The sequence below is a fragment of the Nyctereutes procyonoides genome, unplaced genomic scaffold (assembly GCF_905146905.1).
Source record: "Nyctereutes procyonoides isolate TBG_1078 unplaced genomic scaffold, NYPRO_anot_genome, whole genome shotgun sequence".
NCBI lineage: Eukaryota > Metazoa > Chordata > Mammalia > Carnivora > Canidae > Nyctereutes > Nyctereutes procyonoides.
Window position 1 is genome coordinate 9,057,467 of NW_026575147.1, and position 24,585 is coordinate 9,082,051.

The 24,585-nt window shown below is 46.2% G+C and overlaps 1 protein-coding gene across 2 annotated transcripts in view; it reads right to left on the reverse strand.

Moving 5' to 3' along the window:
• Positions 1-24,585, reverse strand: part of TET3 (tet methylcytosine dioxygenase 3) — a 104,648-nt gene that overhangs the window by 48,586 nt on the left and 31,477 nt on the right. For both annotated transcript variants that reach the window (XM_055312263.1, XM_055312264.1), the window contains exon 3: positions 75-2,214. In XM_055312263.1, the coding sequence (XP_055168238.1) occupies positions 75-2,214 (2,140 nt within the window). The remainder of the gene's footprint in view (positions 1-74; positions 2,215-24,585) is intronic.

Here is a 24,585-nt window from a genome sequence, read left to right on the forward strand (position 1 = left end):
TGCCAGACAAGACAATGAGCCTAGAAACCCAAGCCCACCAGTCTTTTCCTAGCCCGACACACAGGTGGACTTACCAACACAATCACAGGTGGGGAACTCGGCCTGGGCTCTCTTTGCAGGTGTATCCAGCAGACTCTTGGTAGGTGTGTCCAGGTACTTAAGAGGTGACTCCAGGAAGCCACTGAGGGTGGGTGTGAGGGGGTTCTCAGCCTTGGTGGGTGTGGCCTCCTGGCCTCCCTCCTCTGAATGGAAGCAGGTGGTTGAGAGCACAGTCACAGCCCCCGAAGACTCAATCTTGATTTGCTTGGGGGAGCGGGTAGAAAAAGGGCTCTCGGGGGCTGGGAGACATGTTGGCTGGTTTTCGGGGTCCTGAATGGGCACAGATGGGGGGCCAGGAAGCCCAAAGCTATCCCCAAATTCAGCTTCAAACTGCCGGATGAGCTCTTCCAGCTTGTCATCGGCAGGGGGAAGAGGGCCGGTGGAGCCCGGTTGCAGGGTCGTCATGGGGCTAGGGGATCTCATTTCCTGAGTAGGGGGCAGCAGGCTGTCCCCAGAGGGACTAGGTGCAAATAGCGCAAGAGAAGGTTCTGGGGGCGGGGGGACAGCAGAGCCCTGGGAAGCAGGAACAGGTGCAGGTGGATGTGCCTGTGCATCCTCAGAGGCTGGGGACCTTAGCCCTTCCAGGACAATTTGCCGCACAGGCAGAAAGAGAGGCTGCGCTTCCCGTGGCCTGGACTTCTTGATCTGAATGGGCTTCCGGACACTGGGCTTGATCCCAGGGGTGGCCTTCTCGGTTCCCGTGGGACCTCCAGCTGGTGCTAGGGGCTTCTTCTTCTTCTCCTTGGGTGGTCTGTCTGGAGGCCGTGGGGCAGGCGAGCTTGGTGGGGCCCACCAGCTTGGAGCAAGAGGCTCCGTGGGAGGAGGGAAGGAGGCCTCGTGGGCCTGGTCCAGGAAGAGACTGCGCTTATGGTGAAGGTGCTGCTGCAGGGCGGTCTGGGCCTTCTGGTGAGTGTCGGGCTCTGTGGATGGTGCAGGAGCCTCCCTCTGGAGCATGGGGGACGGGGATGGCACTGGGGCTGGGGAGGAAGAGGGCGCCTCCACCTTGACCTTGGGCTTGGTGGGCAGGGCCTCGGGCCGCTTGAATACTGACTGGATGTAATCACTGGCGCTGCCCAACAACTGCTCCAGTTCAGCCATGGGGTCAGGGCTTGGGCGGGGCATGGGCCAAGAGCTCCGGGGAGTTGCTGGTGGGGTGTCGGTGCCCCAGGCTTCAGGGAACTCTGTTCTAGGAGTTGCTGGAGGGAAGGCAGGGCTGTCAGGAGCAAAGGATGCGTGCTCTTCAGCGGGGACCACAGGCCATGAGGGAGCCCGGAGGTAGGCCTGGGGAGATCGGAAAGTGGCAGGAGGGGACAAGGCTTCAGGGAGGGGGCAAGAAGCCTGGGAGGTGGAGTGGGAAGGCTGAGGGAGGGCAGACGAGAGCTGTGTGAGGGCCTCGATGGCAATGGCCGTCTGCAGGCTGATGTTCTTTTCCTTGGCAATGCTCAGGGCACTCTGGGACAGGGGCAGGCCCTCTGGGGGAGGTATCTGGGGGACCTCAGAGCTGAGGAGTGGCCTGGTGCTTGGCACTGGGAGGCCAGCCTCAGCAGAAGGCAGAGTCCCTGGGAGCCTGGGCCGCTCCTCCCCACCGTCCACGACCACAGACTTGATCTTCCCCTCCAGCCACTCGAGGTAGTCAGGGCACTCTGGGCCATCGCAGTTGCAGTTGGGGGGCTTCATGCCATGTCGAGCGAGGGCTAGGGCCGTCTGCAGCGTGTCCAGGTCTTCGCTGCCAGCAGAGCAGCCCTCGGGCCCTGACCGGGCTCCCCTGCTGTTGTTCCCAGCCTCACGACTCATCTCACGGTTGAAGGTTTCATAGAGCCGGGTGCTAAGGGCCCCGTAAGAGGACACAGCTTCGGCCACAGCCGAAAAGGCCACCAGATCGTGGGCATCTTCTAGGCGAGCAGTGTGAGCTGGGCCCGGGGCAGCGTCCCAGTCGGGCTTCTGGTCTACCCGCCAAGGACCTCCAGCCCCCAGCAGACTGGGTCCAGCGGGTTCTCTAGCACCATTGACCGGCACCCCTGAGGCGCTTAGCTGCCTTGAGTCCCCATGGTACACTGGCCCTGAGTCCATCTGACCTGGAACAGGTCCATCAACTGGGCTGAGCTCTGAGCCTGTCTGAAGAAAGAGAGAAAAAAAGGAAAAAGATGAGCCATAATATTAGAAAAGCATCGCCCTGCTTCACACCACTCAGATGCATACCTAAACCCACAAGAAAAAATTGCTTTTTGTGCAAATTGTGTCCCTGACACCGCTTGAACCTGAATTCATCTTAATGTCTCCTTTCCCAGTTAGCTGCACCAATAGAAATGTAAGGCAGATCTTAAAGAGGTCCTAATCTAGAATTCTGAAAGCTACTCAGATCCTTTTTGAGCTGAGACTGATCATACTGAAGAGGCTCCCCAGAAACCATGCATTTATTAAGGACTTACCAAAAGATCTTTAACTCGAAATAACCAAAGCAACACCAAGACCACGCTGATTTCAGTTTTGGTCATGAAAAAGCTAACCAAGAACACCAAGAAGCTATATGCTGTAAGTGTGTAGTGTCTGTGCTTACAGGGAGGGGGTGAGCAGCTTTGAGGAAAATGCAACCTGGACAAGAGGTCAGCTAGTTTTTCAGTGGAAAGGAACCCACAGGGTTTTTTTTTTTTTTCTCTGCCTGTTACTCACATAAGCCCTGAGAGCTAGTGACAAGATGACATTCCCACTCCCAGCCCCAGCCAGCCCTGAGAGAAACACTGATGAACAGACACCACGTGCATTTAGCCCCCTGCCGTGCCAGTCATGCCAGTGACAAGTAAGCTGCTAGTTGGACGAAGATCCAGGTCTATTCCCAAGCCTAAGAACCACCACTATACACCCGATGTCCAGCAAAGCACATAGACAGAATGGGGGAGAGCATAAAAAGAAAGGAGCCTGGGGGCCAAGCCCAGCAAGTTAAAAGCTAATACAAAGATGAGAAATTCAATTTTCAGAATTCATCCCTCTAGGAAGGAAAGCTCTTCTTTACAGCAGGATGCCAACAAAAAAATATAAAGGGGACAATAGATTTGGCAAATCATCAGCGGATCCTACAACTAGCAATTAAAAGCTTAATGGGGCATCAGATATATACTTGGTCTCAAAACATCTTCTCAAAACTCACTGAGTTACAACATTAAAGAGAAACCTGGCAGATACCACTTCAGCCAAATGATCAGAGTTATCATCGTCACCAATACTGCGACAAACCAAAATCATGAGATTGTTGACATGATATGCTGACAGGGATATAACATCATTCACACAGAACTCCAGCCAGAATGTACAACCTGAATCTAATTATGAGGAAACATCAGATAAACTCAAACTGGAGAGCATTCTAGAAAGTACCTGGATTGTTTTCTTCAAACTTTCAAAGACAAGAAAGACAAACATCTTTTTTTTTTTTTTTTAAAGACAAACATCTTTGCAAACATCTTCGGCTTACAGAAGAGACAAGACAGAGAAATGCATGCTCATGAGTTAGATCACAGGCTGGAGAAAACAGCTGGAAGGTACACCACTGGGACATTTGATGCAATTTGAATATGGCCGCGGATAAGATCACACTGTCAATCTCAGTCTTCTTGGCTTGGATCATTTTGCTCTGATTATGTAAAAGAATGTCTTTGTCCTTAAGATGCACACACACACTGAAGTATTCAGGGTAAAGGAACACAGTATCTCTAACAATCTGAGGTGGTTCAGGAAAATATTATATGCACATAAAAAATATACACAGAGAAAATGATAAAGCAAATTAAAGCAAGATGCAAAAAAAAAATTTTTTTTTTGCAAACAATTTTAGTATGTGAGAGTCCCAGGTACTCTTCTTGAAACTTTTCTGTAAGTTGGAACATAAAGTGTATTAAACAGATGGTTAGAATGATACCAGTCCCCAGACTGTGGGAGACCATTATGCATGGGCTCTAAAGCAGTGGTGGGAAGGTGGGATGTGGGATCAGATCCAGGGGAGAAGAGCAGAGGCCACAGCCTACGGTTCCCACCTCATCCTCACCGTTGCCCAATTCTTGCCAAAAAGGACCCTCATGCTTTTCTGAGCTTTGCCCACGCAGTTCTTGCTGCCTGGGACGCCCTTCTCAGCTGCTGTGGGACCACTCTGGCTGATCCTTCAAGCGCCAGTTCAATGCCACCTCCTCCCCGACTTGGCTAGCAGACTTACCCCAGGGCTCTCATACTACCTTAACAGCACTTTTCACACACGCCCCTGCTATCCTTCAAGCAGCTGCCTCCCCCACCAGATGGTAGAACCTTCAAGACAAGGTCCAAGTCTTAACCACTTCTGTGCTTTCTGTCCACAGCGGCTACAATACTCTCTCAACCCAGTGAGAGGATTTCCATCCCCCACCAATCACGGACCTTGCCACCTTTCCCTGACCATCTCTGTGAACATGGAACTAGGTATGACATGGTTGATCACCCACTAGTCCCTTCTCAGAAACCTAAATTAACCTGACAGCAAAGGCTATGAAGTCCAAAGTGGCCAAATTTTACATGCTTATGGGTAAAAGACAGAAGGAGCATGCACAACCCAGAAGAAACATGAGAGAGTAGCATGGATTTACAAAAACAGTGTCAGGAAGACTAATGCTGCGGGAGCTGAGGCTTCCCCAAAATGGTCAAGACAACTAAAAGGATTTAAAAAGTTATTTTTGGTTTGTGAATAAGAGCAAGGAAGGGCTAGGCTGGCGCTTATGCCTCTGAATTCCCTGGGAAAGAAAATGCTCCTTAGACAGAAAGGAGAAGAGAGGGAAGAGTGGACACTAAAAAGAAGGAAGTGAAGCCAGGATGGGTGGGGGGTATTTTAAGAAATGCTAAATTCCAGTTTCTCAGTCAGGGGATCCCACTGATGCTTTCCTCAACAACTGCCACTGATTTGGGAAGAAACATACCATGAGGAGAGGATGCCATCAGACAAGAAAAAAGCAAGCATCACTCTTGACTCTAGTACACTGAGATCAGTCCCAATAAGATTCCTGTGTGGGTAACTAAGGGAACCACAAGAAGCCAGGTTCAACAAATGCCATCAACATCCAACTAACCTCACTCTTTTGTATCCTATGGTCATTGGACCAAGGAGACAGGGAGATATCCTGCCTGATAGATCACAAACTCAAGGGCTGTAGGCCAAATCAGCCACAGATCTGTTTTGTTTGGCCTGCACAGTGTTAGGTTTTGTGTGTTTGTCTTGCTAACATTAAAAAATCAAATTTTACATGAAACCCACATTGTCCTGAAGCTCCACACTTCTACCTGGCAGATGAGCAGTGGCTACTGCTCCAGCCTGCCCCCAGCCTCGCCATTCCACGATGCACTCTTGAAACCAAGGCCACTTGACGGGATGAGCACTGGGTGTTATTCTGTATGTTGGCAAATTGAACACCAATAAAAAATAATTAAAAAAAAAAAAGAAAGAAAGAAGCCAAGGCCAGGGGTTACAGGTTATTTACTGATTGCCCGGATTAATTATCACTTCATTATTTGTGTTACTTGCCACGCCCTTGTAGGCATGTGCATTTGTGACTTGGACTACAGATGTTTAAGTTTTCTAGGGCCTACCATGATCCCTTTGAGGGCCAGCTGGAGAGAATTACAGGCCAGACAGGCTGGCTCACCACTGGCAGAATGACCATGCTCAAACTCAAGTGGTGTAGAAACTCTGGTAAGGGAAGGGAGAGGGGAGGTCTTTAAAAGGTCTGCCACAGGGCTCTGTCCTCAGAACTGTCCTGTTCAAATATTTATCAATAATGATAGAGAAGGCACACTTATTAAATAGGCAGATGTTGAAAATAAGAGGGATAAAGCCATGTTGAATGACCGGACCAAGTGCCAAAAGGTCACAGACTGGAGAGAAAGAAAATCTAACAGGATAAATAGGGTCTTATACTTAGTCCCCAAACCACATATGTGCAAATCAAAGATGGCAGTAGTGCACATAAAAATGTCTTAGGGGGGCAGCCTGAGTGGCTCAGCAGTTTGGCGCCGCCTTCAGCCCAGGGCAGGATCCTGGAGACCCAGGATCGAGTCCCACATCGGTCTCCCTGTATGGAGCCTGCTTCTCCCTCTGCCTGTGTCTCTGCCTCTTTCTCTCTGTGTCTCTCGTGAATAAATAAATAAAATCTTTAAAAATAAAATGTCTTAGGGATCAGGAGAGGTGAAAGACTAGCTGATGATCCACACAATAGGATGATCTGGCAGCTTCAAGGGTCCTATAACCCAGGGTTTTTTCCAACTTCTTTACTACAATCCACAGTAAGAAATACAACTTACAACATGATCCATCATATACTTATATATATGACAAGTTGGCAAATAGTTGGGAAATACTATTTCCCCTTACTATATACACAAATCCCTCCCTTTCTGCTTTTTATAGGTTGCAACTCTGTGAGTTGATTTCATAGTCCACTAATGGGTTTCAAGCCATAGCTGGACACACACACAGTCATGACCCAACCAGAACAGGACCCATAGTATAGGCAGTGACAGCCCCACTCTGCCCAGACAGTCCTTACCTGAACCTGGGCTTCCCTTGGGGCTACCCTTGAGAGGACACAGAGCAGAGCAAGCAAGATAGTTCAAAACCACAGAGGAACAGGTCCTTTTTGGTTCTGAAGAAGACAAAACTCATGAAAGTCTTTACACACCTGAAGTCCGTCAATTTGGCACAGAATTAGAGTCGTTTTGAGGGACTCTAAGGGATGGAATCAGAAAATGGATAAAGTGGGACGCCTGTGTGGCTCAGTTGGTTAAGCATCTGCCTTTGGCTCATGTCATGATCCCAGGGTTCTGAGATCAAGCCCGCCTGGAGCCCCACATGGAGCCTGGCATGGAGCCCCTGCATGGAGCTCCTGCATGGGCCTCCTTTGCTCAGTGGAGACTGTTTCTTCCTCTCTTTCTGCCATTCCACAACCACCCCTATTTGTGCTCTTTTTCTCTCTGGCAAATATATAAATAAAATTAAAGAAAAACAAAACAAAACAGACAAAGCTTTAGAGAGGTGTACTGTAGGCTCAATTTAGGGAAGACTTAATACTTAGAGATGCTAATACATTGAACTTTGTCTCCCTAACAAGCAGGAGGCAGCATGTTCTTATCAGTGGAGACTTTGAAAAAGGAACAAGGCAGTTATCAGGTGATTACTGGCAGAGAGGCAGGCAGGGCAGTGCTAGAGGATTGAGGCTAGTTGAGACCCTTTCAAAATCTCAGTTCAGAAATGCCCCAGCTCTAAGACCCTCCATGCTATCTCCCTCAATCCTCATTCCCCTCTGGGCTCCAGAAAATGCCACTCCAAGGATGTTCCCCAATGTCTGCTTTTTGTCTGGACCTCTCAGCTGACTTCCAGTTAGCTCTGAGTCCTGGGATGCGTTACAAGCCCATAGAGAGGCAGCTTGTCTGCAACAGCCACCTTTCCAAGCTCCTATTCTTGATCATGTTCTTACACTTGCCAACATTCCCAACCCCAGCATCACCCGTGTTCTTTCAATGCGCCTGGTCAGCATACCCAAACAGGTGACCCAAACAATTCTAAAGGAGAACATCTCTCTGTCCCATCTCCTCCCTCTCCATTCCTGCCCACCTGATTTGAGCCTTGGTGTGTGTGTGCACATTGTCTAATTGCCAATCTGCCAGTGGCTCCTTTAAAGAACCCTGTGTACCCTCAGTCCCATGCTACCCCACCCACCATTTCTGTTGATGATGCCTCAACTTCCCTCAAGAATCCCAGCACAATTCTGTAACTCCTCTTCCTATTCCACCCTTGCTCAGCTTCCAGAATTAAAGAATGCCATCTGTACACATAAAGTGCTTATTGTGTGCAGCAGATTATATTTTCCAAAATGGCCATTACATCCTTCCATCCCACATGTACTTATCCCATGGAGAAGTGGGGTCTATGTTCCCTCCTCTTGAATCTGGCTGGGCTGTGACAATGGTGGAAGGGGCTTTCAAAGCTGGACTGCGAAAGGCAATAGAGCTTCTGCCTGGTTCTCTTGGGACACACACTCATGGGGCCCAGCCACCACGTTGTGAGCACACCCAGACCACATACAAAGGCCACATGCAGGTGTCTGAGCTGACATTCCCTGTGGAAGTCTCAGCGCCAACAGTTGCCATCCATCACCAAATGTATGAATGTAGAAACCCTTCAAGGATTCAAGCCCAGTGGTCAAGTTCCCTCCAGGTTATGAGCCTCCCAAGCTGAGGCCCTAAACATCAAGGAGCAGAAACAAGCTTCCCATGCTGTGTCCTTCCTGATTTCTGAATCCAAAGACTCCATGAGCATAATAAAATGATTTCTTTTTTTTTTAATGATTTCTTTATGCCACTAAATTTTGGGGTGGCATAATGACCAGACTCTATTTCAGGAACATCAAGACATTAATAAGTGAAAAGAAATTATAAACAAATGCCCTAAAGTATATCAGTGCTGTGAAAGCAGTCTACACAGGAGCATAGGGTGAGGGTCATTTCTGTCTGGGCAGGTGGACATGTATGTCAAGAAAGATCTCACTTTGGGGTGCTTGGTTGGCTCAGTTGGTAGAGGATGAGACTTTTCATCCCCTGAGTTCGAGTCCCACATTAGGCACAGAGTTTACTTAAAAAACAACAAACAACCACCTCACTTCAAAGTAACCTTGGAGCTTGAGAGGCTTGAAAGATGGGCAGATATTTGTGAGGGGGGGGGAGATGGAATTCCAGATGGAGGGAGGAGTGTATGCAAAAGCACACAATCTCGAGAAGGCCTGTGGGCCCAGGGAAAGATAAGCTGTTGAGCACTATCTGAGTATAAAGTATGGGGAGGGCAGGTGTGTGGCTCATGGCATGAACCAGAGCAGATTTACCTTTTTGGAGGTGCCATCAAGGGTCCCCTGTAGAACTCAGACTGAAGACTACATGGCTGGTGGCCTAAAGACCAGTTAGGAGACTAATATCCAAATCAGTGATAAGGGCCTGAACTAAGGCAACAGCAGAAAAATGAGAATGGGCCATGGTTGTGGAAACAGATGATTACATGCAGGGGTTGAGACAAGAAACAGAATCAACTGCCTCCTGATAAAGTCCTCCTTTCACCAGATCTGCTGACCACAGGGTCTGAGTCAGCTCCTATAGTCAACATACAGTCAACATTCCTTCTGCAGGGGGATCTTTCCCTGTGAGTATGTCCCTGTGAGTATGACCAATGACACTAGGCTCCTCCACTAAAGCTTCCATCACACCTTCAGAACCTAGCAAAGAGCACTCAGCAGGTGTTCAAAAGGATGTGCCGGTTCTTCCTCCCAGGACCTGGCTGGTACCAACCCCTGCACCTCTGCACCTTGAGGAGGAGGAGGAGGGCAAGTTCTGGGCAGAGTTGCTGGTTGCTACTCTGCTACGACCCCATAATAAAGCATGCACTGCCAGGTCTGCAAGGCTGCCAGTGCCATCAGGAATACCTTTGCCATAAATGACTTGAGAACCTAACAGCTGACCTTAGAAAAGCCTGTCCCTAATCCGTCCTCCATGCAAAGCCCACCAAAAGTGGGTCCCTTCCTTTCTATAGCCACTTTCCAGGTACCAAACCCCACTCTGGCCTCACTGGGATCCACACACCCAACCATACCCAGTCCATTCCCTGCCTCACAGTGTTACCAGGAAGGCTCTGACCCAACCCAGGCTCAGCCTTGTCCGAGCTGGGGGTACTCTCCCCTCAATGGGGAGCAACAGGAGCTTGTTATTGGAAGACAGGCAGAGTAAAAGCCCTTCTCAGATCCAAGAAGACTAAGTCCCTTACCCCACTTTATGAAGAGTTGATATGTGCATACAGCACATCAAGCCCAGTCATGACTCTCACCCTGAGGAAACTCCGAGGCTTATATCTGGGATTGGTCCCTGCACCCTGCATGCTCAGGACTCCCAATGTCCCATCCACCTTCTCCCCTACAGCCAACTCCCTTCTGCTCCAAATGCCCCCATCACTGGTCGCCCAGACATCTGCGGGTATTCAACAACAGCCCACTCTCCCCAAGGGGCTCCAGAGAAGTGAGGAACTCCACCACCAAACATCTCATTTTGTCTATAACACAGGAAGCAGGGCAGAAAAGACACTAGATTTTCCAAATCCTCTTGGCTCTCAGAGTATGGGCAATACCCTATATCAAAGGGAAACAGAAGGAAGGAGGTTAAAGACTACTATCTCGAGATCAAAGTCCTTGTTGACCACACCATCTTAGGGCCTCCAGGAAAGGGGAAGTCAGAAGAGGCACAGAGTCCAGGGGGTTGTTCTGCAGACCCTCAGCACTTACGCACCATGTTGGAAGAAATGTGTCTGGGAAGGTGTTTCCAGACAGGATGGCTAAGTCTGCAGTCAGCCTCCACTAAAGGCCAATGGCTGGGAGGCAGGGCCGGTCTGGGATGCATCCTCTACAGTGGAATCTCCAAGAATGAATTCTCCTCGAATTCCAAGATAGCAGTGGCTGCTCCCCACCCAGCTGGCCAGTAGATCCCACCCAGCATTTTCCCAACAGCCTGCTGCCAACAGCTCAGCTCCTTTGCCCTCCAGCAGCTGTTCAAGGGGTTGGACTTCTCAGCTCCGCCCTTTCCCCTAGTCCTAGAGGTCAGCAGCCAAGTCCTTCCTCCCCTCCCCCAACTGATGGCCCCACCCCCTCTCAGCACAGGGGCTGTATTTATGGCTCATCCAGGTTCAGTCTCGAGGTGATCAATTATTCATCTCTCTTTTTTTAATGTATTTTTTTTATTGGAGTTCGATTTGCAGTGAAAAGCCGAGACACCTGCACCCCAATGTTTATAGCAGCAATGTCCACAATAGCCAATTATTCATCTCTTAAGAGGATTCTCCCCTCCTGGGATTTACTGATGAAACAAATCTGTGAGTGGGGAAAAAGACTTATGAGAGCCCTTTCAGTGGCTGTGCACATCTGCCTGCATATGTCTGGGGGGGAGGTGTCTGAGTACACTGGCTAGCCCTGTCCCACGTCTACACTCTCCTGCACACAAGTTCTCTGCAGACTGCAAATCTTGGGGGTGGGGGTGGGGAGTGTGGTTTATATCTAACTTCTGGAGACTGTCATGCATTGGCAAAGGGTGTTCCTGAGTGAGGTGGGGGGTGATAGTGGCTCTTGTAGTTAATATGTACATCTCAATAAAACACTTTAAAATCTAATTTTTTTTTCCAACTACAAATTGGATACAGATGCAGCAGATCTCTCAATGGCTGGGGTGATGCTTGGGAAAAGCTGAATTAGACACAATGACCTCAGGCCTGATTCCCTGAGGTCACAATATCTGGCAGAAACACAGGGCTGAGACCGTTCCTGCCTTCTGACCCAACAGTAACCAATGTGGTTTGAGGGAAGAAAGGAAAAGAAAGGAACTAAGAAAAGTCTAGTAACTTTGATGGAACCTCTTAGAGTATCATGTTAATCACTGCACATTCACTTATCTCCTCCAATCATCATAAACTCCTACAGGGTAGTGATGTACCTCCTCAAACAAGGACGCTGAACACAGAGAGGCTAAGTAACTTTCCCAGGATCACACAGTATTCCAAAAGAGCACCGTGATTTTTTTTTTTTTTTGAGCACCGTAATTTTTAACCATTAAGTATTCCTAATCTCACTTGAGGAAATGTAAACAAAATAAATAGAAAAAATTAAATTACGTGTGCCAAAGATTTCCCCTGAAGCGTTAACAGTAAAGAATTACAAATAACTTAAGTGCCCCAACGATAGGGGAATTGTTTTTAAATGTTATGTTGGTTTTTCTTCATGAAAAGAAAATGGGAATAAACATGAAAAAAATATTCAACTTCTTAGTAGTCAGAGAAATACAAGACCACTGTGAGATTCCATTTTATATCCTCTATATAGGGATCCCTGGGTGGCGCAGCGGTTTGGCGCCTGCCTTTGGCCCAGGGCGCGATCCTGGATACCCGGGATCGAATCCCACGTCGGGCTCCCGGTGCATGGAGCCTGCTTCTCCCTCTGCCTGTGTCTCTGCCTCTCTCTCTCTCTCTCTCTGTGACTATCATAAGTAAATAAAAAAAATTAAAAAAATAAATAAAATAAATATATTATATCCTCTATATAGAATTGAATAGCAAGAGTATTTAGTTCGATTCTGTTGGTGTACACTAGAGCAAAATCATCAATGTTCAATCATTTCTGGTCTCATTGGCTATTTTTGAAATAAGTACTGGTATGGTGTCCATAGGATATGTTGTTGCTTCTTTTATGAATACTTGTCTCTGGCTTTTTCTTCATGGGCAACCTTCCCTTGGAAAATATAGTTTAAAAATGCATTCTTTCATCCTAAGTGTTATTTTGTACATGTATTTACATTACCTCTTTATTTCATTCATGGTATAGCAGGATGCTACGATATCATTTGAATACAGTCATGGTTAACTGGATTCTAGCTTACCTTATTATTTTAATAACTTAATCTAATAAAATGAACAAGATCTCAAAATGAAGAAAAAAGGAATGCTGAGTTTGTATCCTGCCCATACCATTCACTAGCTGTGTGACCTTGCACAAGTTAGTTAACCTCTTTGTCTCATTCCTTTATCTGTAAATCTGGGGTTAAAAGTTAACTTCTCTGTGCCTGTTTCCTCATCTGTGTATGGGGTAATAATAGTACCTAACCTCACAAAGTTGTAATAATTAAACAAATTAACATATGAAGAACACTTTTAACAGTACTAAGTACGTGGCAAGGGGTGAAACTTTAGTTTCATACCAAATGCTGGGGAGGCGTGGTTAGCAGGAATTTTTTTCTTATATACCACTGGTAGAGGACAAAAGAGAAAGGGTTGTGGTGCTTTCTTTTAATGTTAAACATACATTTGCCCTATGATCTTACAATTCCACTCCCAGAGAAACTTGCACATGTGCATCAGAGATAGGCACACAAATGTTCACTGCAGCATTACTCATAAAAACCAAATTATGGAAATATTCTAAGTGCTTACCAACCACAGAGGGACAATGGAATACTATACAGCAGTGCAAACAAATGAACCACAGGAATACAAATCTCAGAAACTAGACTGAGTTTAAAAAAAAAAGCAAGCCTTGAAAGACTATAGTCTACCAATTCAAAAGAGTTCAAACAAAAAATAAAATGTAGCATATAATATAAAATTAAATGTATCTAATTAAAACTTTTTTAAAACAAGGAAATGATAAACACAAAATTCATGGGAGTGGTAACCTCTAGAGGTGAAGAAGGGGTGTAGGATTAGGGGAAACACCCAGGTAGTTTCAGTGATCTTGGCCATGTTCTAATTTTTATCTTGGGTAGGTACTTCATGGGTACATTATCATGCTTTATCTGTTTAATGTACATAAAACACTAGGTCAAGTATACAATTCAAATAATATATAACTAAAATTATAATATATACTACTTCATCAGATGTATAAACTGCTTAAAATGATAAAAAAATAACATTTTCATAGAAGCACAGGGAAATGTCTTAAATGAAAAAAGAAAATTGAGAATGTACTTGGACTCATAAATAGATGCTTTCTGAGGGTTTTTATGACGGGGAAGTATTTATATACTATTTGAAGTGGAGAAAAGAAACAAGATTCAAAATATTGCCCAATTTAAGAATTCAGTTCCATCCACGACGCAGGCTTGGGCATACCAACCAAACACCAAAGGAAAATATGCAGAAATGTTAACAATGCTCATCTCGGGGTGGTATGGAATAGGAATACTTTCTTGTTCACAGTCTTATAAATTTATTGTAGGTATCGGATTTTTATTTAGGGAGGGAAAGTATAAGAATAGTGAAGGCACAACACACCTGAAACTTTGCATACACTACGCACGCCTCTGAACAAAGATTGGCGGCAGCTTCCCCGAGAGGAATTTGTGGGTGAAGCTTCTTCTTGCTATTTCTGTTGCTAGAGACGTGTTTGTGTTACCCATCCCCCCAACACACACACACACACACACACACACACACACACACACACACAGAGCAAGCAGGAAAAATCCTACGAGATGAGCAGCACTACGGGAGTGGGAAGACAGGGTCTGGCTGAAGTGGGGCGCAGAGGCTGAGGTTCCCCACTTGTTAAAAGTCCTCTGTGGCTCGCTGTGCTCCCACCCCAAGCCCAAGGTAAAACCCTGCAAGCGGCCCCCTCGCCGAAGCCGCCTCCCCCCAGCGGCGCGATCCGCCCCTTCTCCCCACGCGACCCGGCCACCAGGGCCACCCCGGCCGGAGGGTGCGCGCTGGGTGGGGGCGGGGCGCCCTCGCCGGCGGCTCCAGCTCTTGAGCCAAGGCGCCCAGCTCTCCCCACGGAAGCCGGGCCTCGGGCAGCCGGTGGCGGGCCGGCCGGGGGCCAGCCGGGGGAAACCGAGCCGACCACATCTGAGGCCTGGTGAAAGGCGCAGCAGCTGCCTCCGAAGCCGCCAGCGCACGAGAACCAGGGCAGGACGCAGAGGCCGCCCCCCGGCCAGACAGCAAGCCCCACACCCCCACGCGCACACATGCCCGCGCGCGCCCCTCCGGCAGCCGCTGGGGCCATCGCCCGAACCACGCAGTGCACGTCCAGAAGAGCCCCCACCAGCCCCCAGCGAGGCCGGGCACTCCCACAGCTCCACCCACCCGACTGCCCACACCCGGTTCTCACCACCCACCTCCCCACCCCAAAGTCTAAACCGAGGAAATGAGAAAGCAAACTCACCATCAGCAGGGTCCACTAGGCACCAACTCTGACCAACAGCCCCGTGCACGTTCCCTAAAGGTGCCCAAAGCCCACAGAACCTTCGGGCCCCTCAGGTGTCTCAAAGCAGGGAGGCTAGAGGACAAGGCTGACAAGGGGAGCAGCTAACAGTTTGGAGAGGCGGGTGGAAATCCCGGATTAAGCAAGCACTTTGATGTTCAAATTTAACCTTTTCAAGTCTTCCAACAACGCAACATCCATTTTAGTGGATGTACAGATAAATGAGGGACAACACCCCCCCCCCAAGGCTCAACAGTGGTGAGTGGCAGATGCCAACGGAACTCAGGAGGGGAGTGTGGATGCCCATGGCTTCCCAGCTGCCAAGCTTCTCATCTTTTGGAGAATGAGCTCCCACATGTGTACATGAATCACACAAACCATGGATTTCAGCCTCTCCCTTGGACCCCTGTCAAGTGAGTTTGCCCCCATCTCTTTTCTCAAGGACTCAAGAGAACTTACTCTTTTTTTTTTTTCATTCAAAGAAATGGATCTTTAAGCCATCACCCAAAAATCTGGAGTTAAAGTAATTTGTGGCAGAGGGGCCTCCAGCCATCAGTCATAAAACTGACTTGACACAGTGGGCTAGGAACTGCTAGGAACCGGAGATGGGGTGGCGGGGAGGCTGCCATTTAGGGAAGCCTGGTGACGGGAAATTAGGAAGTGTGAATAAATTCTATTCACCCCAAACTCCTAGAAAAAAAAATCACACAACACATCTCAGCATCAAGTCTCATTATCTGCAGGCACTACTGGTCGATAAACCCAGATAACTCAAAGATGCCAAGAATTTGGGTTCTTGTATATTTATCTGGAAGTCCTATCTGCAGTGTTGGAGAAAAGGGCACAGAAACCCCAGCCCTCCTCATACATGATCTGCTCTCTGAGGATCAGGGGTGATGAGAAAGGCCGTGGGAGTCCTCCTCTCTCCGGCCTTCCTGTAGGGCACCCCCCAATCACCTCCCTCCCAGTTTCTATGAGGCTGCTAGATATTGGTCTTTCTTTCTCCATTTCCTCTTTTATCCCTTCAACCAAGCTACTCTCTACCCTTCTACCCTCTGTTCTCCTGGAAACCTCCCCTCCACCCAAGGCTCCACAGCTCAGCCTGCACCAGTAATCCTAAAGCTTCCTCTTTCCTGGACCTTTCCTCAGGCCCCCACCCTGCTCTCCAGCTCCAGGACACATTTCCACCTGGATGCAACGTAAGCCCAACACATTTAAAAACTAACTTGGGGGACAGGACACCTGGGTGGCTCAGTGGTTGAGCATCTGCCTTTGGCTCAGGGCTTGATCCCAGGATCCGAGATTGGGTCCTGCATTGGGCTCCCTGCGAGGAGCCTGCTTCTCCCTCTGCCTGTGTCTCTGCCTCTCTCTCTGTCTGTCTCTCATGAATAAATAATCTTAAAAAAAAAATCTAACTCAGTGGGCACCCAGCTGGCATAGTCGGAAGAGCATGTGACTCTTGATCTCAGAATCTTGAGTTCAAGTCCCACATTGGATGTAGAGATTACTTAAAAATAGTCCTAAAAAAAAAAAAAAACCACCCCCCCCCACTCAGCACCTGTCCCCTTTCTTCCAGCAACTCCTCCTCTGAACATCGCTTTTTTTTTTTAAAGAATTTATTCATCTATTCATGAGAGAGGGAGAGAGAGAGAGAGAGAGAGGCAGAGACACAGACAGGCAGAGGGAGAAGTAGGCTCCATGTAGGGAGCCTGACATGGGACTCAATCCCGGGTCTCCAGGATCAGGCCCTGGGCTGAAGGCGGCACTAAACCGCTGAGCCACCCGGGCTGCCCTGAACATCGCTTTTTAAAAATTCATGTGAAGAGTTACTCTCCTGGGTATCCTAGCTCAAACCTCCCATCACCTTTTGAGGTCTTCCCCTTTATGCTTCCATATGCAAGCCCACCCTAGTCCTGCCAACAGCTCCTCCCGACAGTGATTCAGGTCCGTCTTCTCTCCATTTTCTGCTCACTTATCTCACAGGGGTAACTGCAGCCCCAGGCTCCGTTATTGGTCAGCCCACCTCTGCCTTCACCCCAGCACACACTGTCCATCATTATTCAATCCGCCGAGCCTTGAACATGGCCCCCAACTCCAAGGCCACCTGCCTAATTCACTACTTCAATCTCTTCTTTTGGTTCAAATGGTAAAAAAAAAAGCAAATAAGTAGATATGCAGGTAGGTAGGTAGACAGATAGATACGTGTATCAAGGGCAATAAAGATCCCGCCATCTCGCTCTTAGGAACTTAGGTTTATAAATTTGCATTTCAAAAAATCTTTTCCATGCATTAGTGGCAACTGAAAACTCTGGATGAGGGCAACAGTTGGGTAAATTATAATACAACTCAATGGAATATCAGTCAAAAAAAACCCCATAACCCCTACAGAATACCATACTGCAGGGAGGTCATGACTACGACTAGGTAAAACCTTGCAGGCAAAGGACACAAGAGGGAAGGGAGTTCTCTTAAAGAACAGGAACAGTATAGTGGTCCCATAGAATCCTAAAATTTCACCTAATGATGCTATCGGCACATCATAACAACCACATCTTTCATATATAGCATACATATGTATGAATTCAGGCATGCTTCCAGCAAACACGTATTGAGTACTTCCTACACGAATGTTACTTCTAGGCCTCGGGGATGCAGCAGTGAATGAACAGTCTCTGCCTCATAAACAAAGACTTTAGACATGTCTGAATTCATCTTAGGTCTCATTCAAAGGAAAGTTCCTTTAGGACGACCGTACCACTATCTCTAAATCAAGTATGGCAGCATAAACCTATGTCACATACTCTGTGGCCTTGAGTACGTGATGAAAGCACTGGAAACTGCTATTAATTATGAGTTTATCTCTGAGTGAAGCTGCCTCTTGTGTAGCTACTGATAGAATTATCACAGGCACATGAAAACTCATTATAGAGCCAAGAAAAACTCTGGTGGGTGACCCAAAAGAATATGGAAAAGTCCTTAGAAAGAGAAGAAAGGTAAAGAAGAGTTTCAATAGAAGATGCTGAGAGAGATGGAAAAACAGGAAGTTCTCTCCCTGCAATGTTGGAAAGTGAAGTAAAAACAAGAACTCCCACTTCCCAGAGAGGACTATAGTTTACATTTGGTGCCTTTTTTTCCTATGCAACATGCATGTAGTTTATAAAACTGGGGTCACTGAGTGTATTCAGGGTTTTTAAATGTTCATTTCTTCTGTGACTGTATTCTAGGTATTTTCCCATAGCGTTAGCTCTTCTAGGGTTTCATCGAAATCAGCTGCCCTGCTTTCTCTAGCACATATATGGCACACATGCACAGCATACACACAGAGCATACATAGAGCCCCTGAGGTGAAGGTCAAGGTTCTCTGTTGTGTTGCTGCATTTCCATGGCATATAGTGACTACTAGGGTAGTTTCTCTCCTCCTCCTCCTACCTCTATTTGGGCTTAGGATTCCTCTAAGAACAGGAATAGAAAGTTGCCACGAGCTAGAGCTCTGGTCAGCTAAATGGTTAGACTCTATCAGCCCAAAGGCTGTAGGTAACAACCCTGCTAAGAACTGGTAGGACTTTAATCACAGCAGCACAAGGGTTTCACATCATTTCGGTGACAACTTACAAGACAGGTCTCTAACCTGCCTGTGGGGAAGAATATTATGCAGCCATAAAGAGGAATGAAGTACTGGTACATGGTACCACCTGGATGAGCCTTGAAAATGCTACGTGAAGGAAGTCAGACATAAAAGGTTACATATTGTATGACTGCATTTACATGAAATGTCCAGATTAGGCAAATCCATAGAGACAATAATGAGGTGAATGCTACTGAGTAGTTTCTTTCTGGAGTGATGGAAACGTTGTGGTGATGGTTGCACAAACTCTGAATATACTAAAAACCACTAAGTCGTATAATTTACATGGGTGAATTATATGTCAGGTAAATTACATCGCAATCAAATTGTAAGTTTAAAAAATCCTTTAGAGAAAACTTACATCTCCAACTCTAAGAAGTTTTAGGACAAAAGCAGAAACTACATGCACTCAAGAGAAGATGGCTGAGCTGGTGAGCCCACCCCGACAACAAAGGGTGGGGGACAGAGGGATGGCAGGAACCCCAGCAGAGACTCTCCTTTGTGATCCTTTCACAAGAGTTTGACATTTATTTCCCCCTTGGGTCACAAGTGAGAGTGAAAACAAGAGAGGTCTTTTCTCAGGGTGAGGTGCTGGTGGTCAGGATGCAGAGACCACCTTCCACTCCACCGCTGCTGCACTTGGAAGGGAAGAGCCACCCAGCATGGTAGGGGCACAGTACCTCCTGTGAGGAGCAGAAAGCAAGCTGCTGTGGTGACAAGGTGTGGTTTTAGGAAGAAAGGGATGTGCTCTGAAGATGAGTAGGCAACAGTCCCTCAAACCAAGAACCACTGACAAACTCCAGTGATCAGCTGAGCAGCCACCGGTAACAGTCATGAAACATGGAGACTGGTTCAAAAGGTCCTTATTGAAAAAGAGACGGAAAAGGAAAAGAAAAATTGGGGAGGGGAGTCCGCAAAAGACTCAGTATAATAAAAGCAAATAAGACAATACATATTAAGCAATTAGCATGCCCTTAAAAAGTTAAATGCATGGGACACCTGGGTGGCTCAGCGGTTTAGCGCTTGCCTTCGGCCCAGAACATGATCCTGGAGACCCAGGATTGAGTTCCATATCAGGCTGCCTGCATGGAGCCTGCTTCTCCCTCTGCCTGTGTCTCTGCTTCTCTCTCTCTCTCTCTCTCTCTCTCATGAATAAATAAAATCTTTAAAAAAAATTAAAAAGTTAAATGCAAACCATTTTGCTGAAAAACTGAATCGTGTTTTTAATACCCACAATACAAGAGCACACTGCTACTGCCAAATAACCTTATTGTCAACTACCGGCTAAGTGTCCCCACCTTGTCACGCAAACGACCACTCGAGAACCTCCAGGAAAGGATCCAGGGCAGGTAAGGAGGTGAAGTATATACTCAGGTTCAGCCTCCCACTTCTGGCTAGAGATGAACAAGTCCTAGCCACTAACCCCAAAACTGCCAGGGGAGGGAGATTAAAAATCACATCTGCAACCTGAGTGTGTCACTCCTCAGAAAGCAGCAGCTGTGCCCCACCCAAGGCCACTATCCTTGCTCCTCAGCCTTGTTCTCAAGGGAAAGACTGGACCAGTTTTAAAGTCCCTTTCTCTCTCCAGCTATGGCCTTGATCTCTGGCCAATACCAAATCGGCTAGGAAAGGGGTGGGGTGCTGTGGCCTGACATTGAAAAGACAGAGGGGCAAAGGCAGGAGAAGGCAAGTGGCTGATGATAAAGACCTAGTAGCGAGGTGTTCATCTGGAGTGGGGGTGGGTGGCTTGGGCGCATGTGCCCAGAACAGCACTTTAGCAGAGAGAGCAGATTGCCAGCCCCACCTCTTCCAAAGTTGTCTTGCTATAGGCCCTGGATAAGTCATTGTATCTCTCTGGGCCTCAAATTCCTCATCTGCTCTTAAATAATTCTTTACAAATGTCAGGAAAAACTGAAGATCCACTCCATATTAAAGGAGACTAAGAATCCTGAGCACTGAATATGTGTGACCTGGGTTGTTTTTTCACCCGTCTTCAAATCTGGTTGTGACAATGGGCAAAATCTGAATAGCGCCTGTAGATTAATGTTAATAACGTTAATGTTTGTAAAGTCTGTAGATCGGGTCTGTAGCAGTATTGTATGTATGTTAATTTCCTGAGTTTGATCATGGCACTGTAGTTGTTTATGTGATTTTAGAAAATCCACACTCAGGGCAACTGAGTGGCTCCATCATAGAGCATGCACTCTTGATTTTGGGGTTTTAAGTTCAAGCCCCATGTTGGGAGTAGAGATTACTTAAAAGATAAAAATGTAAAAAAAGAAAAAGAAAAAGAAAACCCACACTCAAGTAGTTAGATGTAAAAGGTATCATGTCCGCTACTTACTTTCAAGTGGTTCAAATAAAAGTTAGAAAAAGAAAACAAAGCAAATGTAGTAAAATGTTAACATTTGGAAATCTGAGTGAAGAGAATTCTTTGCACTATTCTTGCAACTTTTCTGAAACTCTGAAAGTGTGCCAAAATTAAAATAGTTTTTAAAAGAAGTATGTTACTAGATGATTGCTAAGACTCTCCTAGCTTCTGTAAAAAAGGTAACATTCTCCACATTTTACAGACAAGGACAGGAAACAGGAAGAGGACAGCTCCTCAGCAGCAGCAGGAGGGCTCCAGAACTCAGGCTCTCTCAAGGGACACTCAAGTCCCCCCTCCACCCAGACTTCAGGTCTTCCAAATGGCAAAGTGACGGCGAGCCCCAGACACCACCCCAGGCACTGGACAAGCAGCTGAAGGCAAGCTCAGCGCAGAAGGCAGTAAGAAAGGGGCCACCTGGACAGTGTCTGGGAGGAGAAGTAGAAAGCTTCAGAAAATAGACCACCCTGTTCTCCTCTCAAAACCCTTCCATGTGCGCAGGGCACAGACAGCTCCTCTCATGCACACCCCAGAGGCTAACCAGAAGCTTCAGCAACACGTGTGCACTAACTCCACCAGAATACACAGCCCCACAAGGAACACAGAACACAACCTTGGCAAGCAGTACAACCCTGAGAGGGCAGCCTTCATCCCTCTCCAACCAAAAGGAGCACAACATCTGGAAATCCTGTCAGTCTCCTAAATAACTCTAGAGTCAAAGGGGGGGGGGGAATCAAAATCACAATTATATTTCTTTCCAATTTATTTGCACTACTTGTACGTGTCATGGTAAGTATGTACTTTAAATATCACTAACACGGAAACTGATTTGAGTATAAAAATAGAGTTGTTTCTGTGGAAAGAAAACACAATCACAGATTTGAAGATTAAGGTCAATGAAAATAATAGCTATTTTACAGAGAAAAATTCTTCTATACTCTTCTAAAGCTGCTTCTATAAATACTTTTACTAAATACAAAGGAAAATAAATTAAGGTTCAAACCAAGAAGCTAGATAATAAAAACTTCAAAACTGCAGGAAAGGGGCACCTAGCTGGCTCAGCCAGAGGAACATGGGACTCTTGATCTCGGGGTTGTGAGTTCAAGCCCCATGTAGGGTATAGAGACTAAATAAAACTTTTTAAAAGATAAAACATAAATTAAAATGTAGAAAAAAATGGAATCAGTAAAGACAGAAATAGTTGATTAGAAAACAAAGTGTAGGGCAGCCTGGGTGGCTGAGCAGTTTAGCGCCGCCTTCAGCCCAGGGCATGATCCTGGAGACCTGGGATCGAGTCCCGCAACAGGCTCCTTACATGGACCTGCTTCTCCCTCTGCCTGTGTCTCTACCTCTCTCTCTCTCTCTCTCTCTCTCTCTCTCTCTCTCTCATAAATAAATAAATAAATAAATAAATAAATAAATAAAATCTTAAAAAAAGAAAAGAAAGTGTAGTGATATTTATAAATGGAATCTAAGAGATGGCTTTCTAAAAGACTAACAGAATAAACAAACTTCTGTCAAGGCTGATCATTTGAAAAAGAAAAACAATATTAGAAATGTGAAAAGGAATATAACTATTATCAGTGAATAAGGCATGAAGTGCATTACTAAAAACTTTGAAAATATTAACCAAAGGACAGTTTTCTAGGAAGAGGCAGAAATATTAAAAATACCAATTACCAGACAAGTAGAAATATATCCTCTGACTACCCCTCCCGCTAAAAAGGGCACCAGGCCTAAGAGTTATTACATTATTTTTCTAGCTTATAAAAATGTTGACCTCTTTTATTCTTTCATTTAATTCTCACAGTTCCCTATGAGGTAAGCATTATCTATTTCACAGACAAGGAGTCCAAGGGGTCAGAGGGGCTCAAGCATTGTCTCTAAGTTACCTAGCCACACATGGCCAACCTGGGACTCAGTTCTACAGCCTGACATTTCTGGGTAAGGCCCAGAAAATTCTGTGTTCCAAAATGCCCAAGTACCTCTGTGATCAGCCAGGGTTAGGAACTTCTAGGCCCTTGCTACCCGAAGTCTGGTTCAAAAACAGCAGCAGCAGCATCACCTGAGAGCTTATTAGAAATGCAGAATATCAGGCACCACCCCAGGCCTGCTGAATCAAAAATGCACCATAAAGAGATTCCTAGGCAATGTGGATGAACATTAAAATGTGAGAAGCACTGGTCTGTCCTATATCTAGCTGTCCAATCTCCTTCAATCCCTTTTAAAATTTGCAAAAGCAGTGCCTGTTCTGTGTAGCACAACCAAAAAATAAATAAGTAAATAATCAACTGATAAACAACTGGAACAAGATTTGATCATATAACCATGTGCAACAAAAGTGTAGCAAAATAAAACATTAAAAAATTTAAAATTTGGTAATATTTATCACAGTCTGATAAGAATACCACTAATAGGCAAAGCTAATTCATAAACACACAAGTAGGCAAAGGAAATAAAAATAAATTCACATAGAAGTGCACATCCAACTAAACATAGCAATAAGAGATTTGTAAATCAAATGTTATGCCAATTTTTTATACCAATTAAAAAATAAAGATTTTATTGGAGCACCTGGGTGCCTCAGTTGGTTAAGGATCTGCCTTCAGCTCAGGTCATGATCCCAGGGTCCTAGAAATTGAGCCCCATGTCACTCAGCAGGAAAGCCTGCTTCTCCTCTTCTCTCTGCCCCTCTCCCCCCAACTCATGATCTCTCTCAAATAAATAAATAAAATCTTTAAAATAAAAAATAAAGCTTTTATAATAAACCCGTATTATTTTATTGGTAATCGGAGAAAATAAAGACATTTAAAATGAAAAACAAAAACATACATATGATTGTTCTAAAAAGGCCCAAATATAATAGTTCAAAGTGGTGAAATTATAGGTGTTTTCTCTATTTGCTTATCTAAGCTTCCTAGTTTTTCTGCAATGAATTTGCATTCTTTGTAACAAACAACAAAAAAGTTTTATTTCCTAGAGTTTGACCTTACCTAAAATTTAACAGCTTTTATGCTTCGTCTCTCTTGGATTTTCATAAATCACGGTCTTTTTTATCTTTATAAGATTTTTTTTTTAATTATTTATCGGGATCCCTGGGTGGCGCAGCGGTTTGGCGCCTGCCTTTGGCCCAGGGCGCGATCCTGGAGACCCGGGATCGAATCCCACATCGGGCTCCCAGTGCATGGAGCCTGCTTCTGCCTCTGCCTATGTCTCTGCCTCTCTCTCTCTCTCTCTCTCTGTGTGACTATCATAAATAAAAAATAAAAAAAATAAAAATAAAAATAAATTATTTATCTATTCATGAGAGACAGAGAGAGAGAGAGAGAGGCACAGAGACACAGGCAGAGGGAGAAGCTGGCTCCATTCAGGGAGCTCGATGTCGGACTCGACCCCCGGTCTCCAGGATCAGGCCCTGGGCCAAAGGCAGTGCCAAACTGCTGAGCCACCCGGGCTGCCCCACAAATCATGTTTGTAAAGGCATATCCTTTCAATCTTCATCAAGTATTGGAGCCCCAAATAAACAGAGCCCTTTTACATTACTCTGCAGCCCGGAAATTATCAAACTCCAGGGGACACAATAATCACCTGCAGATCCCTGGGTCCTACCCTCAGAGATCCACCCTGTGTGTCCACGGAGGGGATCTGGAACCAGGTGGTCCCCAAAATACCTTCTGAGAAGTCTTTGCCCCACTGATAACCCTAGAGGAATG